Below are 19,447 nucleotides of genomic sequence, written 5' to 3'. Positions count from 1 at the left end.
ATATTTATATATATATTATACAAGGAAAATTTTAATTACATCTACTTCTACTCTTGAAGAAAGCAGAGGGATGTCCGGTACTTTTTCGATATTCGAACTTTTAAGGGGTGAGACACCTGTTTCGTACTTTTTTTAAAGGGATTTTTTATATTTGGGGGTAAAAAGGGAAAAAACCTTCTTGATTATCTTACACAATATTTGTTTTACAAGGAAAATTCTAATTACATCTACTTCTACTCTTGAAGAGAGCAGAGGTATGTCTGATACTTTTTCCATATTCGAACTTTTATTGGAATATTATTTTAACTATAGGATCCAATTCGGGTAAATTCTTTGATACAAACCTAAAATTTATTCCACTATTTCATTATTCAAATTGTATTTTTCATAACCAGTGCTTAATAAATAACATTTTATTTGGGAGACACTTTTGTACTTTTTAATATGTATTTTGTTTGGGTAGCGAAGCAACCAGGGTTGTATAAGTAAATATATAGCAAAATCACAGGGTCTCAGAATATATGTACTTTGTTAGGTTTAAGATAAATTTTTTTGCATAACTTAATATCAAAAACTTCCGGAGTTATTAAATTATTAATAATTTTATGTTTTTTTTTTTTTTTTTTTCTTTTTGTATGAACCACCAGGTCTTTTAAAATTCTTGTCTTACGATCAACTGAATTGTGCATAAAAATATTTTCTTATCAAACGCGATCGATGAAAACGAAAATATATTGTTTTCAATAAAATAAAACTGTTTAAATATTTGAATACTATTGCTTGTTTAATTTAATTAAATATACTAATATAATGTTAAACAAAACAAAGCAACGATTTTAGGTTGTTATAAAAGAAGTCGAAATATTTAAACAGATGAAATTCTAATCCACATACACGGAGAGAATAAGTAAGGCAGGTCCAATCTTAGGGTATCATACAACAGAAAAGAATTAAATTAAAATGTTATATGAAAAGTGTTTCATGTGTTGGTGATGTTATGATATGTTTTGAAAACATGACACAAATTTAATAATTCTCGCATGTTTAATTTTCCTAATTACATGCATTTCAATCTGTTATTTAAATAAAAATTTTGAATAGATTTTTTTTTAATCTATTTTAATTTAATAGTCTAAACAAATGTTTAGTTTTAAAGAACTTAATTGTAGAAAATTTAACATTTAATGTTGAAAACATTTTCATGTTTTTATGCTTGACAATTTTTTAAAAGATCCAAATCGCGAGATTTATATAAGATATTTTTCAGACAAATTGTAACTTAAAATGTGCATATGTAAGTTGTTTAGTTGTAAATTAAATAATTTGACATAAATTAATTAAAACGCAGCTACTGCAGATAAATTATGAAAATAATAAAGGCAATGAATCTAATTGGAATTTATTCAAAAAGCCGCCTTCACGCGAGTACAAATCTGTCAAAATTTTGTTTAGAAGATTACGGATGGAATCGCCAAAACGCAATCTGTAATAAAACACATTGAGAGAAAATATGAATGGAAAATTTCAAAGTCAAAGTTTATTCATAAAGCCGCCTTCACACTACTACACAAGTAATGTGATCTGTCAAAATTTTGTATAGAAGACAAATTGGTTCGGTTCAGTAAACCAGAGTAATAAGGTCGACTTGCTAACCTAACCTATGTTATACGGATGGAATTTCATTTAGCTTTACGTACATAAGTGTGATCATGTGAAATGCCTTAAGTAGTTATTGTTTGCACAAATGTATTGACTAATTTAAGGCTAAAATATTGTATATAAATAAAGTCCAGAGATGTATAATATTGTACATATTAAAATTTTGATATTAACGAATAATTTAAATTCGTAAATTTAAAGTTTTTTATTTACAAGATGTTAAAATATGTAATAAAATGTTACAAATACATATGTATTTTCTAAATCGAGGATGGACAATTTTGATACTAATCGATTGACTGCAACTTTCTCTATAGTCTATGGACTAGTTCATTGGCTAATTTATACTCCAGTCTACATGCTAGGCAAAAAAAAAAACTAATCTATTAAATAGTCTATAGACTATAGTACCACTAGACTAGTCAATTCGATAGTTTTAAATTTTAAACGCACACTTAGTTCGGTTTTTGACCTAAAAACCATATTATCAAAGTGACTTGATATTAATAAGTTAAAATATAATAAGCCAAAAATGTTACATTTTTTGCAATAAATTCACAATGATCATTTTTATTTCTAATACCCTATTTTCTAATAAAACTACTATAAAAGTTAGATAAGATTAGATAAAACGTAAAAAAGGTTTGGTTTTTTGATTAATTAAATTAAATTTTATTAGGCAATAATAATAGATTTGTTCTGTCATCTATTTGTTTTTAGTTATGTTGAATTTTAATTTTTATATTATTCATATAATTTTTTTACGAAAAACTGTTTTTCTGAAAGAGTCTTCACATGAGGGTAAATATCAATTATAAACCGATCCATAGAGATATTTTCCATACAATTAGTAATCTTTTTAAGTCCAAAGAGCTTTAGTTCATATAGCTCTCATATAGAACCTACTTACTTCAGAAAATCAGTTGGTAGCCAATAAACATACACAAACAAGTTCTAGTTAAGTTTTAGTTTAGTTCTAGTACTGCTCTACTTCAGTGGTTGTTCAGCTATAATACTATTCTAGTTTATTTCTAGTTCGATTCTCCAGCTGTAGATCAGATTTAGTTCAATTAAACATATTTCATTTGTAGTTCTGTTCTAGTTCTGTTCTAGTTCTGTTCTAGTTCTGTTCTAGTTCTGTTCTAGTTTTATTCTAGTTTTGTTGTAATTCTGTTCTAGTTCTGTTCTAGTTTTATTCTAGTTTTGTTCTAATTCTGTTCTAGTTCTGTTTTAGTTCAGTTCTAGTTCTAGTTCAGTTCTAGTTCAGTTCTAGTTCAGTTCTAGTTCAGTTCTAGTTCAGTTCTAGTTCAGTTCTAGTTCAGTTCTAGTTCAGTTCTAGTTCAGTTCTTGTTAAGTTCTAGTTCAGTTCTAGTTCAGTTCAAATGATACTGTTTAATTTGTGAACTTTATTTTATTTATTTAACAATTAAAAAATTAATTGCACTTTTTAATTTTTTTAAAGATTTTATTATAGATTTTATTTAATAAAATAGATTACAGTTGTAGTTTAAATACTACTGCATCGCTTTTCTAATGAAATTATCTTTGCAGTTTTTTTTATTCTTTATACACAATTGAACCCATTTGACTTTGTTCTGTCTGATTGTAAGTAGACTGGATTACAAACAATTAAATAAAACTAAATTATAATTTAAGCATTTGCACTTCAATATTTATTTATACAAGTTTTGTAAAATGCATTTTTTCTTAAGTTTTTTTATTAAAAAAAAAACGACGTATGTAAGTATTTGTACTTTTCTTTGTTATATTTTAATTGTAATTGTTGAACTAAAACATTGTAATGACTAATACTTACTTAAAAAATAACATTTCAATGACTACTACATACCGTCTGCATTACTTAGAAGGAGTCAAGTAAGGACTCACTAATAGCTTTGACTTGATATATTGTTTTCAAATTAATTTCTTTTACACAAAAGGGAAAAACATTTTTGTTTCAATACTATTAGTAGACGGACTGGACATTCATATCATCGTGTTGTAAGTAATTACTGATTTACTGATTTGTAAGCAAGCGTGCTAATTGCCTCCAATGTATCACAAAGTTAAAATAATGATTAAAAATGCTATTTTTGGTACGCAATAGTTTTGGATCGCAATAGTTTGCGATATGAACAGTCCGTTTCATTGTTCAGTCTCATATTCATTATCAATTAATTTAAAATATAATGTTCAATCACAAAAGAAATGTAATTATTCTTACATACTTGTAAATATGTTTCTTTGAAAAAAATGCAAGTTTCTCTTTGAAGTGTAAATAAAATTTGTATACGATAAAATTCCAATAAAGTTAGGAAATCATAGAAAGGTTCCTCATGTTAACTTTATAAAGAAATGTTAAAAACTTATCATTTAAGATGTAATTCAATTAAAATATACATGTTTACTTAATTTGAAAAACAAGTAAAAACTAAAAATTATTTTCTCACTTAGCAGATGTCATCAAATAATATAAAAGAAATAGTAAGTAACATTACATTAGAGCGGTAGTAGAACTGAATTAGAACTGAACTAGAACTGAACTAGAACTTCACTAGAATTGCACTAGAACTGAACTAGAACTGTACAAGAACTGCACTAGAAGTGAACTAGAACTGAACTAGAACTAAACTAGAACTGAACTAGAATTGACCTAGAACTGAAATAGAACTGAACTAGAACTGAACTAGAACTGAACTAGAACTGAACTAGAACTGAACTAGAACTGAACTAGAACTGAACTAGAACTGAACTAGAACTGAACTAGAACTGAACTAGAACTGAACTAGAACTGAACTAGAACTGAACTAGAACTGAACTAGAACTGAACTAGAACTGAACTAGAACTGAACTAGAACTGAACTAGAACTGAACTAGAACTGAACTAGAACTGAACTAGAACTGAACTAGAACTGAACTAGAACTGAACTAGAACTGAACTAGAACTGAACTAGAACTGAACTAGAACTGAACTAGAACTGAACTGGAACTGAACTAGAACTAAACTAAACTAGAACTGAACTAGAACAGAACTAGAACAGAACTAGAACAGAAAAAAAATAAAGTTCACAAATTAAACAGTATCATTTCAATTTATCGACCAGAACTAGAACGGAACTAGAACTGAACTAGAACTGAACTACAACTAAACTAGAACAGAACTAGAACAGAACTAGAACAGAACTAGAACAGAACTAGAACAGAACTAGAACAGAACTAGAACAGAACTAAAACAGAACTAGAACAGAACTAGAACAGAACTAGAACAGAACTAGAACAGAACTAGAACAGAACTAGAACAGAACTAGAACAGAACTAGAACAAAACTAGAACAGAACTAGAACAGAACTAGAACTGAACTAGAACTAAACTAGAACTGAACTAGAACAGAACTAGAACTGAACTAGATCTGAACTAGAACTGAACTAGAACTGAACTAGAACTGAACTAGAACTGAACTAGAACAGAACTAGAATAGAACAAGAAAAGAACTAGAACAGAACTAGAAAAGAACTAGAACAGAACTAGAACAGAACTAGAACAGAACTAGAACAGAACTAGAACAGAACTAGAACAGAACTAGAACAGAACTAGAACAAAACTAGAACAGAACAAGAAAAGAACTAAAAAAGAACTAGAACAAACAAACTAGAAAAGAACTAGAACAGAAAGAAATATAATAATCTCTGTACATGCCTAACACATTTCTTTAACTACCCTCGATACTAAATTAAAAATAAATAATATTTTAACAAAGAAATTGTTAAGAATTTCAAAACCATTTTATCGTTATCAATAATATTGTCGGCAATTATAATTAATAACACTCATAGGAGGCAAGGCTAGATAGGAAACACAGATGCACATAGAATTGCAGCAGAACAAAACAAATATTTCTTGGGTCGTAACTCAAAATTTCTTATTTCATATTTGCTTTAATTTTAAATATTCTTCTGATGTCTAAATCTTAAAAATATATATTTTCATTGAATGCTGCATCTAAGTATATAAAAGTGTTAATAATCAATTTGTGTGCACAATACTTCCCCATATGCACATTTGTGTGCGTGAAGCAATGATAATATGGTGTCAAGTGTATAAGATCTGATGACAGATGACATTTGCTTTTGTGTACGAGCATTGCTCTGCAGATTAAGGAATCATTCATTGCGACCGTCATTTAAAATGCAATTTGAATATAAAACAACAAAACAGAAAACAAATGAAATGATAAAATAAATAAATTTATTTTAATCTGTCCCCAACCACTTAGTATGCCGTAAAAATAAAAAATTTAAAGAAACTACTACAATTTTTTTTCATATAAGACGCACTGAAACATTCCACAACTAAACATACATACATATGTACATACATATGTATGCCTAAGTACAGCAGCAGTTGTACAGATTAATCTCGATTTAAAATAAAAAATGTGTTCAAAACATAAGAGGGGTTTTCTAGTACTAACTATTAAGTATGAGTAGATTTCTATACATATTGGGGGGCGTTGACACAGGGGAAGTTCTCACAGTTGATCGTTGTTGCATGCTTAATTTAATCACCATATTTTGTTGGGGTTGAAAGCTAAAATAAAATACAAAACAAAACTGATTTCGTTGGATATTTTGAACAGCTATAACGAATTTAAAAATCTCTAAATTAAACACAATCGAAAACGATCAATTAATAAAAGCTGTGCCATATAGATCAAAAATTAAATTTAAAATGTGATGTTGTTTTTTTATAAAATACCCCTCGGGGGCATGTTACCTTGGTGAAGCCTCCACCTTGGTTTATTGCAATCCCGGGGAATAAAAAGGTGGCCAATACCTGGCCGGGGCAAAAAAATTTGTTACAGTCTAATGCCTGGCTTAGTCCTTGCATAGATTGAAAAGAGGTCAGACCAGAGCACCGCATAATCTGGTAATACGGGTGGCCAGTTGGTTGAGGTTCCTTCGGGATCCACGTAGTGTCTGTGGTTTAAACCCAAATTCGCGGGAAGGATATGTGGGGCTTAAAAGACTCATGTAAGGTAAAGCCAATATTTCGCGATAAGTTGTTGTTGTTGTAACAGCTCGACTGTGGCCGATAGTTCTTTCCTGGGGAAAAAACTTTCGGTTGGTACAGTTGTCGCTAGGTTGACAATCTTTGGCCGAGTATGACGCGGGTCGTTCCGGAGCGAAGATCCAATTGTCGTGGGAACGTCGCGATAAGTTCGGAGCTGTTGCTGAAACAACAGATACCCCGCAGCGAAGTGACTGTGGGACTAAGCGTTGGAAATGAGCTGGTATTAAGTGTATATGGTACGGGACGAATGTGAGGTACGGCGGGCCTCATCCCACGCGTCTACCTATAATGAATGTGTCGTATGTTTTTCTCTCATGAATGTGTTCTATGAATGACATGTGTGCTGGGTTGTATAATGATGGATGAAAGGTTCCTTGTCCAGTTATGTTCAGAGTATGCTCTGTTCATATCAGAATTACCACAGTGTGTTTCTGTGAGTAAAAACAGTGTCCCCGGCTTATTTGATGGATTCGTACTTCGGTCTACCGGTTACGTCTCTAGGTGCTGTTGCCGAATTAACAGAGGCCAACCACTGGTTAGAGATTAGATAGCTCGAGTACTTCAGTAAAGAGCTTGTACATGGACCGGTCAAATCCAATGTACAAAAATTGCCACCTGAGTTCTTCATTGATGAATTCAGGAGCGATGGTAGACCGTTGTCAAGTCTACCAAGTGGATGAAAAAGACCACCGTGGGGTAGGGCACCATGTCAGGTACTCACGTAAAACTCTCGACATTCATTGATTTAAAATTTCAGCCACGATTTACAATAACTGTTTAAATAAAGATTTATTTTACTGATCTTTATATTTTTGTAAAAAATAAACTTATAGTACCAAATATATGCCTCTTCTGTAAACAGGATATGCAAAACTTACTATTCCTACTTGCATGGCAATTTTAATTGTTTATGCCTACCAGCACTCAACATATAATGTCCACAATTGAGTAGTAGCGGTCTATAAAAACTCAAAACTTGATGAATTCAGGAGCGATGGTAGACCGTTGTCAAGTCTACCAAGTGGATGAAAAAGACCACCGTGGGGTAGGGCACCATGTCAGGTACTCACGTAAAACTCTCGACATTCATTGATTTAAAATTTCAGCCACGATTTACAATAACTGTTTAAATAAAGATTTATTTTACTGATCTTTATATTTTTGTAAAAAATAAACTTATAATACCAAATATATGCCTCTTCTGTAAACAGGATATGCAAAACTTACTATTCCTACTTGCATGGCAATTTTAATTGTTTATGCCTACCAGCACTCAACATATAATGTTCACAATTGAGTAGTAGCGGTCTATAAAAACTCAAAACTTTTTTTCTACATAAAACGGAAAATAATTGCGATAAAATTTATAAGTATGTACAGTGGTTTGTACTTATGTATAGGGTTTATTAGTTTTAAATGTTGTTTTTAATTTAATCATCTCTTTACATTTGTTGTTAAACCACAAAATGTTATAAATTTATATTTAATGAAAATGATTTGATGTTTTAATTAAATTATAGTTTGAAACGCATTGATAAAAAAACATAAAATGTTTTTAGAAAACTATAAATTGACTATCTATTTCGATATATTAAGTCAGAATGTTTTACAGGAAGTTATTAAAAGTACGGTATAGCTGTCAGGAAAGAGTATTTCTAAGTCGGGATTTTATCTCTAGTATTCTGAGTAAACGATGCATAGAATCCTTAGGAGTTTAAACGATGCTGAATTTAGAGGTATCTGCTACGAAAAGTAATATTTCTATTTAGCAAGATTTCAACTAGGACAGAACTAGAACAGAATTAGAACAGAATTAGAACAGAAATAGAATAGAATAGAATTAGACCAGAACTAGAATAGTACTAGAACAGAACTAGAACAGAACTAGAACAGAACTAGAACAGAACTAGAACAGAACTAGAACAGAACTAGAACAGAACTAGAACAGAACTAGAACAGAACTAGAACAGAACTAGAACTAGAACTGAACTAGAACAGAACTAGAACAGAACTAGAACAGAACTAGAACAGAACTAGAACAGAACTAGAACAGAACTAGAACAGAACTAGAACAGAACTAGAACAGAACTAGAACAGAACTAGAACAGAACTAGAACAGAACTAGAACAGAACTAGAACAGAACTAGAACAGAACTAGAACAGAACTAGAACAGAACTAGAACAGAACTAGAACAGAACTAGAACAGAACTAGAACAGAACTAGAACAGAACTAGAACAGAACTAGAACAGAATTAGAACGGAACTAGAACTGAACTAGATTTGAAACAGAACTAGAACAGAAAGAACAAGTAGGAAAGTATAGTCGGGCATGGCCGACCATATAATACCCTACACCATGAGTATATTTTTAACATTTTTATTTTTTATAAAGAAACTTTTATGTTGAATATTTTGATGACCTAAAAGTGATTAAAATTTGATCCCGATATATGATTGAAAACTAATTATTCAAAAAAACAATAACAAAATGATCACAACTGGTGTTTAATATATGATAGTTTTAAAAACTTATTTTGTGATCATATTTTAAGCAGTTGGAAGATCAAAAATGGATTCTCATATAAATGTTTTTGTTTATAATTAACCAGCAACACTTTCACCTAAAAATTACACGAAAACAATTAAAAATTTAGTCGAATCTGATTAAAAAAAGCATTTCTGTTGTAACAAACATAAAAATCACTCCAAAAGACTCAAAAAAGACTATAATATGATTCGAAAATAACTCTAAAACGACCAGTAATTTGACTCATTATTGAATCAAAAAAAGAGTCAGAACTGATCAAAAAGTGGGGCTCATAAACCACTCGTTTAGAGGAGTCGCGAGTAGCGTACCATTTTCTCCCGACGAATGCATCATTTATGATCAGAAAATAATGCATATATGAGCATTTTAATCGTGCAAAAGAGTCATAAAAGACTCGAATGTGATCAAAAATTTCAAAAAATCTTAGATGGGTACTTACTTATATACTATATACATACATATGTTTTCTATGTATGTATATGTCAATCAACAAAATGCCAGACAATTCTAAGATAAAATTAAATAAATTTTTATTCTCTTCTATTACTCAACCATAGCAAAAACTATTATTCAATCCAAGCAAAATCTTGGTAATAACATGTACTAACAAAAATACTTACTTTTCAGGTGCTTTTATAATGACATACATATAATCAGATTCATAAGTACTTAATTTTGAGTTTTAACGTTTTAGGTCCAATCTTTAGGTAATGATTTGCAATTAAATTAAAATTAATTCTCGAATGTTGTTTTTGAGTACTCAGTTGGTGTTTAAATTTAAGACGAAAATGCAAACAACTGATGCAAAAACATTAATATAGATTTCATATTTTTCTTTTTTTTTCTTTAATTTTCATAATACATTTGCAATAGTCTTCTTCTTTTGTATAAAACATGCATTGTTTTGATAACAAACAGTGACGTTTTGTGTTGTTTTGTATGGCAACTCTGCGAAGTTTAATCTTGTTTTCAAAAATAAGGTGATTAACATCAGATTCATTAATTTGTAGATTAGGGGCGAGTTTTTCTAATAAAGATAATCTTCATTCTTTGGTTAAATCTGGTTTAATATATGTTTCGTGTTTTTTCAGTTATCAGTAAAGTTACTTATTATTATAGTTATTTAACTGAGTGTAATTGGCCAATTAAACTCAAGCTATAAGTGAGAAACACAATTAACAAAAATAATAAAACAATGAACTTAATATTTAAAGTAAATTACAATTTCTGATTTGTTTTGTTTTATATTATATATTGTTTTAAAAGTTTATTTAAAAATTTTCCAAAATTGCCACTGCTGTTTATGTTTTTGAGTAAAAAGTTGGCAATACTAACAAAGTTAACTGAACTTAAACCTGAAAAACACAGTCATCAGTTAAAGTCGGCCTAAATTTGTTCCGAGTTTAATCTAACAGCAAGTTAAGCTTAGTTTAACTGAGAAGTAAGAAACCCGCCCTAACTAATCTAAATTTCAATTGCATTTGATCGCTAATTCAAAAACTTCCTCTTATTTGCTAATATGTATATGTGCTAGCAACTCTCTTTTACTCACACGAAAAGACATAAGTTCTTGATGCTCAATGAAATTACTAAGCAGTGGTGTTGTGAGTTACAAACAAAAGGCCTCGGTTCATATTCTGTGTGAGGTTTTTAAGCCTAAAATAAAAAAACTTGAACTCTCCATTTGTAAGTACTTATTTAAGTAGTTATTATGTAAGCGAGAGTATTATGTAATGATTAAAATAGCTAATGACAAATGAAATTAGTTTTCAATCAAAGTTTTTGCTAGTATGAATACGCATTTACATCTTTTAAATGAGTATTAACCACTTAATACAATATTTATTACAACAAAATGCAATATTAACGTTTTTTAATTACAATAATCTAAAAAAATCATATGATTAATGTACAATGTTTTACAGTACACCGTTATATTATGAGAAAATTAAATAAAATATTTATTTTTCATAAAATCTTGTTAATATCAAAGATATTTACAATTTTTTTTTTTATTTTTCAATTAGCATAAAATAGTTTCTAGTTAAAGGTCACAGAGTAAATAAAACATATCAATATGAATAATTAAAAAAATATAATACACACACAAACTCTGATGAGTAAGATCATCATCATTATATTTTTTATTATTTGGATTTTTTTTATTTAATTGTAAAACTGAATAAAAAAGCAAATAATAGTAAAAAAATAAAAAAAAACATTGTTGTTATGGTTTTTGACTTTTACTTTCTTTTCGAAACCATGAGATAGATTCATGGCCCTGTATATAGTTTTATTTTCATCTTCTCTTTTCTTTTTGTTTTTGTCATTCGTGGCAATTGCAAAAATTGTCACTGTTGGCAGCATTTCTGGTTTAAATTTATTTTGTTTTCTTAAGATTTTTCAATGAAAAGCGTTTAAATTATTGTGGTTTTGAGGAAGTTCATAAACGATTTCTTTTCTTTATAATTTATGATTATCGTTCAGTATTTATTTTTTTCGTTTGTTTTCTTATTACCTTTTTCTACTTTTGCTGTGAAAGTAACTTCAACTTCATAAATGATCTACTAGCAAAACACTAGAAAAAGTATGAGAAAAAAAGAAAAATAGTCATCAATTTGATCATAATGATGACAACATTTTATTAATATTGTTATTTCTATTTTTGTTTGTATAATCTTTTTTTATTGGCAATATGTTAACTTGGTTTACTTCCCTCTCCTGCTGTGCTGGCGTCAAGTAGATGATAATTAAAATGTTTCTGTGTATATGCAATATCTTATCAAAAATACCGTAATGTATAGAAAAAAGTACATATATAAGGAATATATGTATTTAAGTTATGTTTAAACCCTTCACTAGTGTATATGTATAAAAGTTATACAACATTCGATTCGAGAAATGTTCTATTGAAAATCAGTGAAATCGTTCATAAATAGTTGGATATATAGGCAAAAAATCAAATAATTTACAAAAAATCAAATATGAATTTAGTTTGTCATAATAAAACATTTATGCATACATTAAAGTGAAATATTTGATGGGGGCTATTTCATAGCGTGGGGTCATATGAGGACCTATATAATAGAATTCGTGAGGTCGTCAAGTCTAGTACAGAACTTATAAAACTAAGTTTGTCGAGTTACGAGTATAATTATGAACTTAAAAGCCCTATTTGGCGGATTCAGTTGTATGAGGGCTAGGTCAAATAATGGGCCTATGTAAACCAATGTCAACAGGCTTCGTCAACGGTATCATAGAAGATTATGTGTCAAATTTCATTTAATTATATCAGTTGGGCTAGGAGAAGAGCATGTGCAAATTTCATAGAATTATCTTCAAAGTTGCGACCTGTAGTTTTGATTTATCTATCTATCTATCTATCTATCTATCTATCTATCTATCTATCTATCTATCTATCTATCTATCTATCTATCTATCTATCTATCTATCTATCTATCTATCTATCAGGGATGGAAAAAGAAATTTTGTTTGCAGTATCAAAAAATATTTCAGAGAGTACTTTTTTGGATCTCAAAGTACTTAGGTTCGGTTGATAGGAGGATCTGTACTACATCAAATCCGAAAAAATGCACCTAGGCCACAATCGGGTGTGTTGTGCACTCTTTATCATGAAAAAAATAACTAAATGAATTATTCCAATCAGTGTTAGTCAGGAATGTTATTTCCGGAATAACATCACTTCCAAGATAGTTGGATCTATCTTCGACGAATGACAGGCAGTGGCAAAGAAGTGCTCCAGAGTTTCACTGTCCTCTCCACATGTTCTACATACGTCTGAATCCGCACGTCCAATTTTGCATAAATGTGCTCGTAATCCTGTGTGTCCACTCAGAACACGTACTATTATACTAACTTCAGACTTGCTCATTTTGAGGAGATTTTTTGTCTTGCTCTCATCAGGGACACCTCATAGGATTTTCGTAGTTTTACCCACTGTTTCATTATTCCAAGAGGTCTTATGGGATTCTCTCACCCATATTTTAGTTCAGCTTTTGTTGCGTCGAATGGTTTTGCGTTTGTCAGTTTAACTGCCTTGAGCTCCCTTTCCTTTAAAGCTATTACATTCGCTCTTTCGTTACAGACTACTCCCGAGTGGGCCTCTGGGAGAGTATTCTGTTAAAGCTTTCTTACAATCCAAAGTACAATCTTTTTATTTTTTTTTTTTTGCTAAAAGTTTATAATTTCTGAAATATGTTTATACATTTTAAAGTTCAAAGTTATATGTTGATATGGTGTCCGTCCCTCAATGTTAACACCTTTGATAAAATTTGATGAAGTTTTCCCAGGAAGTGCATGGTATCTCATAGCTACAATACAAATATTACCACGATATTGTACTTTGTAAAATGTTATATTTAAAGCGCTCATGGCGCGTTTTCTCAAAACTCAGGACATAATATCTTAGATTCCAGATGTGATGGAGAATATGAAGTAAAGTGGTGTAGGGTAGAAAAATTATTTTACTAGACAGATTTACTACCGGTCAAACGATAATCGGATATTGAGATTGTAGCCCTGAAAGTATCAAATAATACTCGGGAATATCACGGTACTTTTGCACATCAAATAGTATCAAAAAATGTACTATCGTACCAATTTTGCCATCCCTGCTATCTATCTAACGTTTTTAGCACATACGATCCGACAGAGGTCCAGTAAAAACCTTTATCGAATTCTTACTAAGTGACTACAGAATCCTAATCCTGTTAGTTCTTTGATTTGTCCAGAGCAGTCTCTATATTTTACTAGTAGTGATATCTGTTCCATTCAAAGTCAACTATTGTGAATAAATTGTTCACAATAAGTTCACGATAGCAATTTTCCCTTCTAGGGAAATTAAAATTTCAAGGGAACAAAATTTTCACTTCTATTGGCGATAAGAGTGAATTACATTGGAGTTAAGAGCAAGACTGTCCATGTATATAAATATAGATATTCGAGATTCAATATCCGTATACTTTTTGCTGCTGTATCGATGCAATATATTTCTGCCTAAAGGACCGTTCAGGTGCCAGGTAGATTCCAAGATCTTATACACCTTTCTGTCTTTGAGTTAATTATTTATAATTTACAGAATTTATATCAATTCTGTTCCACTGTATGTGTTGACTTTTACAAAGATATAGATTAAAAAGTAAAGCATACCTTTAGGTATTTTATAAATAAACGTTATATATATATGATTTACAAATTAACTAGATCACTTTAATAAAGTTCCTACTAGAATCATAAGTATAAGTGTATTAAAGTTAGATAAACATCTAAATTGGCTTCCATATTTTAAGTAGCTTATTAATTATGATATCATTAACCGATTTCACAATAGTTGGTATTATTAATATATTGTAGATTACACTTATTTTTATTTTTTTAACCATTCATTTGACCATAAATTACATATTAATATAAACGTGTACGTTTATTTATATTTAATCATGTTGAATAATTTAAAAAAGTACTTAAATTTCCCAATCAATATTGACTATTAATTATGTGTAAAATATTCTCAATGATTTTCGTCTTGATATAATGAAATCACGATTATTTCTTTTATTTTAAAATAAAGTTTTAAGTATTAATCAAAATTTAATGATAATGAAAAGATTTATTAATTTGCTATTAAATCATAAAAAGGAATATTTGGAAACAAAGTTTCCAAACCTTTAATTCAATAAAAATTTATAAATTTTTAATACAGAAAAATTTCTTTCTCTTACAGAAAATGTAAAACTTCAGGAAGTCATCCATTAAAAAAACCCAAAATCAAATACCAAAGAATATATTAATAATAAGTATAATATAAATGTGATATCGTCAATATTAGTTACAAAAAAATATTGACAATAATAATAAATAAACATAAACCAACAACTAAAATCTAAAAACTAGACTTAAGAAGTAAGACTAATAAGTTGTAACTGAAACTCTAGCACTAGCCAAACTTAAACAGCAATCAATCAATCAATCCGCAACGCCTTCATCAACACCTTCAAAACTCCTGCAAAACGCGAATCACAGCAACAGCAGCCAAATGTCATCAAACAGTTTAATAAATGGTAGATCTCTATTACATGAAGGCAATTATAAAAATGTCCTCCATTAAAGATAAATGTAATAACTTTGTTTTTTTCCTTTGTACAGGTGCTCGTTCAAATCGTCGTTCCCTGGTGTCTATGATATTGGGTCTTGTAATAGGTTTCTGTTTAGCAGAACTATTTGTTTTGTCAACACCGGCCAAGCCGGAATGGCTGCTATATGAAGGACACCGACATGGTGATATTAATGATCCACATGCTAGTCATGATCTCATCGATGCCTCAGGTCCTGAATTGGATGTGGGTTTTCATCAACATGAACATGAAAATAGTTCGGTGGCACAGAAATTATACAGCGAGGTACGTGTTCTCTGCTGGATCATGACAAATCCTAAAAATCATAAAACCAAAGCACGTCATGTTAAGCGTACCTGGGGTAAACGCTGTAATAAGTTAGTGTTTATGAGTTCAGAAGAGGATAAAGATTTGGGCACTGTAGCTTTGCCGGTTTCCGAGGGTCGTAATAATTTGTGGGCCAAAACCAAAGAGGCTTATAAATATATCTATAAACATCATTTAAATGATGCCGATTGGTTTTATAAAGCTGACGATGATACTTATGCGATTGTAGAGAATTTACGTTATCTACTATATCCCTATAATTCCGAAACTCCCATATATTTTGGTTGCAAATTTAAACCGTTTGTTAAGCAGGTGAGTTAATATTTATGTTAAAAGTAATTGATAGTTAACTGAATTTGTATTCTATTCCTTAAAGGGCTATATGTCCGGTGGTGCTGGCTATGTTTTGAGCAAAGAAGCTGTACGACGTTTTGTGGAACAGGCCATACCCAATAAGAAATTATGTCGTGCGGACAATGATGGTGCCGAGGATGTGGAAATTGGCAAATGTTTGGAAAAGGTTAATGTAATCGCTGGCGATTCACGTGACCATCAAGCGAGAGGCAGATTTTTTCCCTTCGTTCCAGAACATCATTTAATACCCCATCATACGGATAAGAAATTTTGGTATTGGCAGTATATATACTATAAAACAGATGAGGTAAGTGAAAGAGGACATTTGGAATTTGAATTTTATTTGAATTATATAGATCGGTCATATTGGTACTGGAACCTCCATGATAAGTTCATTATTTACTGTTTAATTATCATAAACAAATTTCCAGCTTTGCCTTGTGTTCTCCGCATGCTAGAGATTCCTCTTTGATACCGTTCGTTCAAGTTTTTGTAGTCTAATCTGTCATATTAATGACATCAGACTTTTCCATTCATTCGAATGATAGTATTTATTCCTCCATGTTTTTAATTCTGCCTTCTTTACGTTAAACGGTTTTGAAAACTTTCTCAAGTTCTCTTTCCTATATATCAAATACATTTCCCGTGATTTCATCCCAATATACTGCTGTCTTTTAACTTACTTATCTTAGGTATTCTAACAATAAATTTGTGAACATTGGTTCCATATCCTCTCCATTTCGACATTGAAATAAAGACTGGAAATTCCTCGTTCCTAGTATTTCTATTATGTTGTAGGAGATTACAGTTTTAGATGCGAAAGTCAAACTTTTGATCTGTAAAAGGCTAGTCATTGACTTCTTTTCGATATCACCCACAAGAAGTGAGCTATGATGGTTATCTTTCCTGTAAAATATCTGCTGCTTCTCCACGGCCAGTTTAAATTGTTTAATTTTCTGTCACATCCTTGAACATATAAAGTAGATTTGTAGTTTTAAACGTCGTCATAAAGAAAATGGATACTAACCCTGTTGAGAAAAGGGATACTTCCCCTGCTGTACTCGATGCTCATCGTGCTCTATTAGTAGTTTGAGAAACGATGGCCTGGTCCAATATAATATTGTAGCCTAAAACTTCTACATTCTGCAAAGTTCTAGTAGAATTTGGCCTGTTGGGGTTTCCGGTGTCATATTCAGCGTAGCTAAGATTGTCTTAAGTCTCTTCTATAAGGCGTTTACCTTGTTGGACGCTATCTACCAAGGTATTTAGATTGAAATTATTAGTATGGTCACCATACTATGGTGACAAATTTTATAATAATCAAATGCCCCGCTTCTCATGTCTATTTATTTGCACTTAGAAATTATAGTCCTCTATTATTAACAAAATTATCTACCTTAGTGTACCATTCTATTCCACCCCCCTGAAGGCATGTTACTTTGTTGAAATCTCCATCTTGGTGTTATTTCAAAAGAGATGCTACCAATAACTCCAGTCTGCCAGGACTATAAACTGATGATGTCAAATGTGTTCTCGACCTTTCCTTGGAATGATTTGATATGGGGTCAAACCAGATCACTAGATAATTTGGTACTACGGTTTGATTTGATTCTTGGTGAATTTATATCTTTTGCAAGATAAGTTTCTTGATAGGCAGTGGAATAAAATGTTTGGAATGAGCTAAGATTAATCATTGAAATGATGTCATGACTGTTGGATATGATCTATCGGATGAAAGAGATGGCTGGCCAGCTGGATGGATTGTTATGAAGATGGTTGGAGTTAAGAAGGTTAATGAGAGCCGAAGAGTGGAAGTGATGTTTTGCTACATACTTTTAAGTATGATTGATGTTCTTGGGCGGTGGAGTGGTGATGTTTAATCTTGGTTTTATCATCAATTTTCCAGCATTTTTGGATGTGTTTGGGGTTTTCTGATATCATGCCAGTGAAAGTTATAAGAGGAATGGGAACACCAGCTATAACGTCGCTCATTATTGCACATATACCTGTTGCTCTATCTCGGTGTTTATCCCCAGATTATAGATTCAATTGGTGGGATATTAGAGTCTTCATTGACCCTACATCGTCTGTTACATTTCAGCCTGTTGTGGTTGCTTGTTACCCAGTTATCACTCGGCTAAAGAATAGATAGCTTGAGTACTTGAGCAAGGTGCTTGTGCATGGACCGGCAAAGTCATGTTCAAAGAATTGCTACCAGAGTGGATATTTTCTTTCTTGCAAAGCTGCTCAGGGACGAGTGGTCCAATTTCACCCAAACCATCGTGAAATAAGGTCATAAAGGCATATGTTCACGTTAAGCACATTAACATTCTATTGGAATTTGTCAAGTTATAGGCAACGTACTTTGCGTAGCTGAGATCTTAGGTGACTTCTTATAAACAGTCTCAAGACAGATGACAACTCTTGGCCTTGTTTGGCTTCTTATTTTATTATTAATAGATATTTTAATGAAATTATCTAAATAAGTTATTAACCGAAATAATATTCTTTACATTTCCATTGTCTTTCAGGGTCTAGACTGCTGTTCAGATTACGCCATTTCATTTCACTATGTAACACCAAATCAGATGTATGTTTACGACTATTTAATCTATCATCTGCGACCCTATGGTCTAATTAATGCTCCTGAACCATTACCAGAAAAATTAAAAGTAGGTGAAACAGAAGCACCGCCTGTGGAACCTGCGGAGAATCAAGCCCAAACAGTAGAGTCATAAAATTGAATTAGTAATAAGTTAGATTTTCATAAAATTACACAGATTTTAATATAAAATTATTATTTTAAGATTTTTTTTGTTTTGTATAAATTTCAATGATAATAGAGATGACATAAAGAGAGGAAATGTGTTTGCATATGTAATCCTTAAATAGTGTTTTTTTTAAAACCTGAGTTTCTACTCTATGTGTTTTTCTCTATGCCATACAAAAATTGTATATAGGAAATATTTGTATTTAAATTATTAATAATTTTGCCATAAATGTTTTTTATTTTTTTTATTGTTTTATTACTTTTTTTTTAAATTTGTTTAATTAATTTTTATTACTCGTCTACATAATTTTTGTTTATGTAATTGTGCATATTAATTAAAAATTAAACAAAAAAAAACTTAGTTAGCTATTAACAAAAAAAGAAATTTCCTTTAAATAATTTTAATATTTAAATTAGACTATAAGTAACTTTTATATTTATAGTTGGTAATTTGTAAAATTATTCATTTTATTTTTATAAAAGTCATTACTGTAAAGTGTTTATAGTTTTTTTCTAAACTTTTTCCAAAATTCTTAAAAATTCTTGAAAATTAAATTTTCATAAAATATATCCTTGAGAGATAT

At 30.5% G+C, this 19,447-nt stretch overlaps 1 protein-coding gene across 3 annotated transcripts in view; it reads left to right on the top strand.

Moving 5' to 3' along the window:
• LOC111691051 (glycoprotein-N-acetylgalactosamine 3-beta-galactosyltransferase 1) overlaps positions 1-19,157 on the top strand; it is a 37,696-nt gene extending 18,539 nt beyond the window's left edge. For 2 of the 3 annotated variants that reach the window (XM_023453671.2, XM_046956337.1), the window contains exons 2-5: positions 15,022-15,379; positions 15,444-16,051; positions 16,116-16,400; positions 18,625-19,157. In XM_023453671.2, the coding sequence (XP_023309439.2) occupies positions 15,334-15,379; positions 15,444-16,051; positions 16,116-16,400; positions 18,625-18,831 (1,146 nt within the window). In that variant the 5' untranslated portion in view covers positions 15,022-15,333 and the 3' untranslated portion in view covers positions 18,832-19,157. The remainder of the gene's footprint in view (positions 1-15,021; positions 15,380-15,443; positions 16,052-16,115; positions 16,401-18,624) is intronic. The other variant, XM_023453673.2, reaches the window with a different exon arrangement.
• The last annotated feature ends 290 nt before the right edge of the window (positions 19,158-19,447 follow it).

The sequence above is a fragment of the Lucilia cuprina genome, chromosome 2, assembly GCF_022045245.1.
Source record: "Lucilia cuprina isolate Lc7/37 chromosome 2, ASM2204524v1, whole genome shotgun sequence".
Lineage (NCBI taxonomy): Eukaryota > Metazoa > Arthropoda > Insecta > Diptera > Calliphoridae > Lucilia > Lucilia cuprina.
The sequence above is the reverse complement of the archived record's forward strand: the minus strand, read 5'-3'. Positions and strand labels throughout refer to the sequence as shown.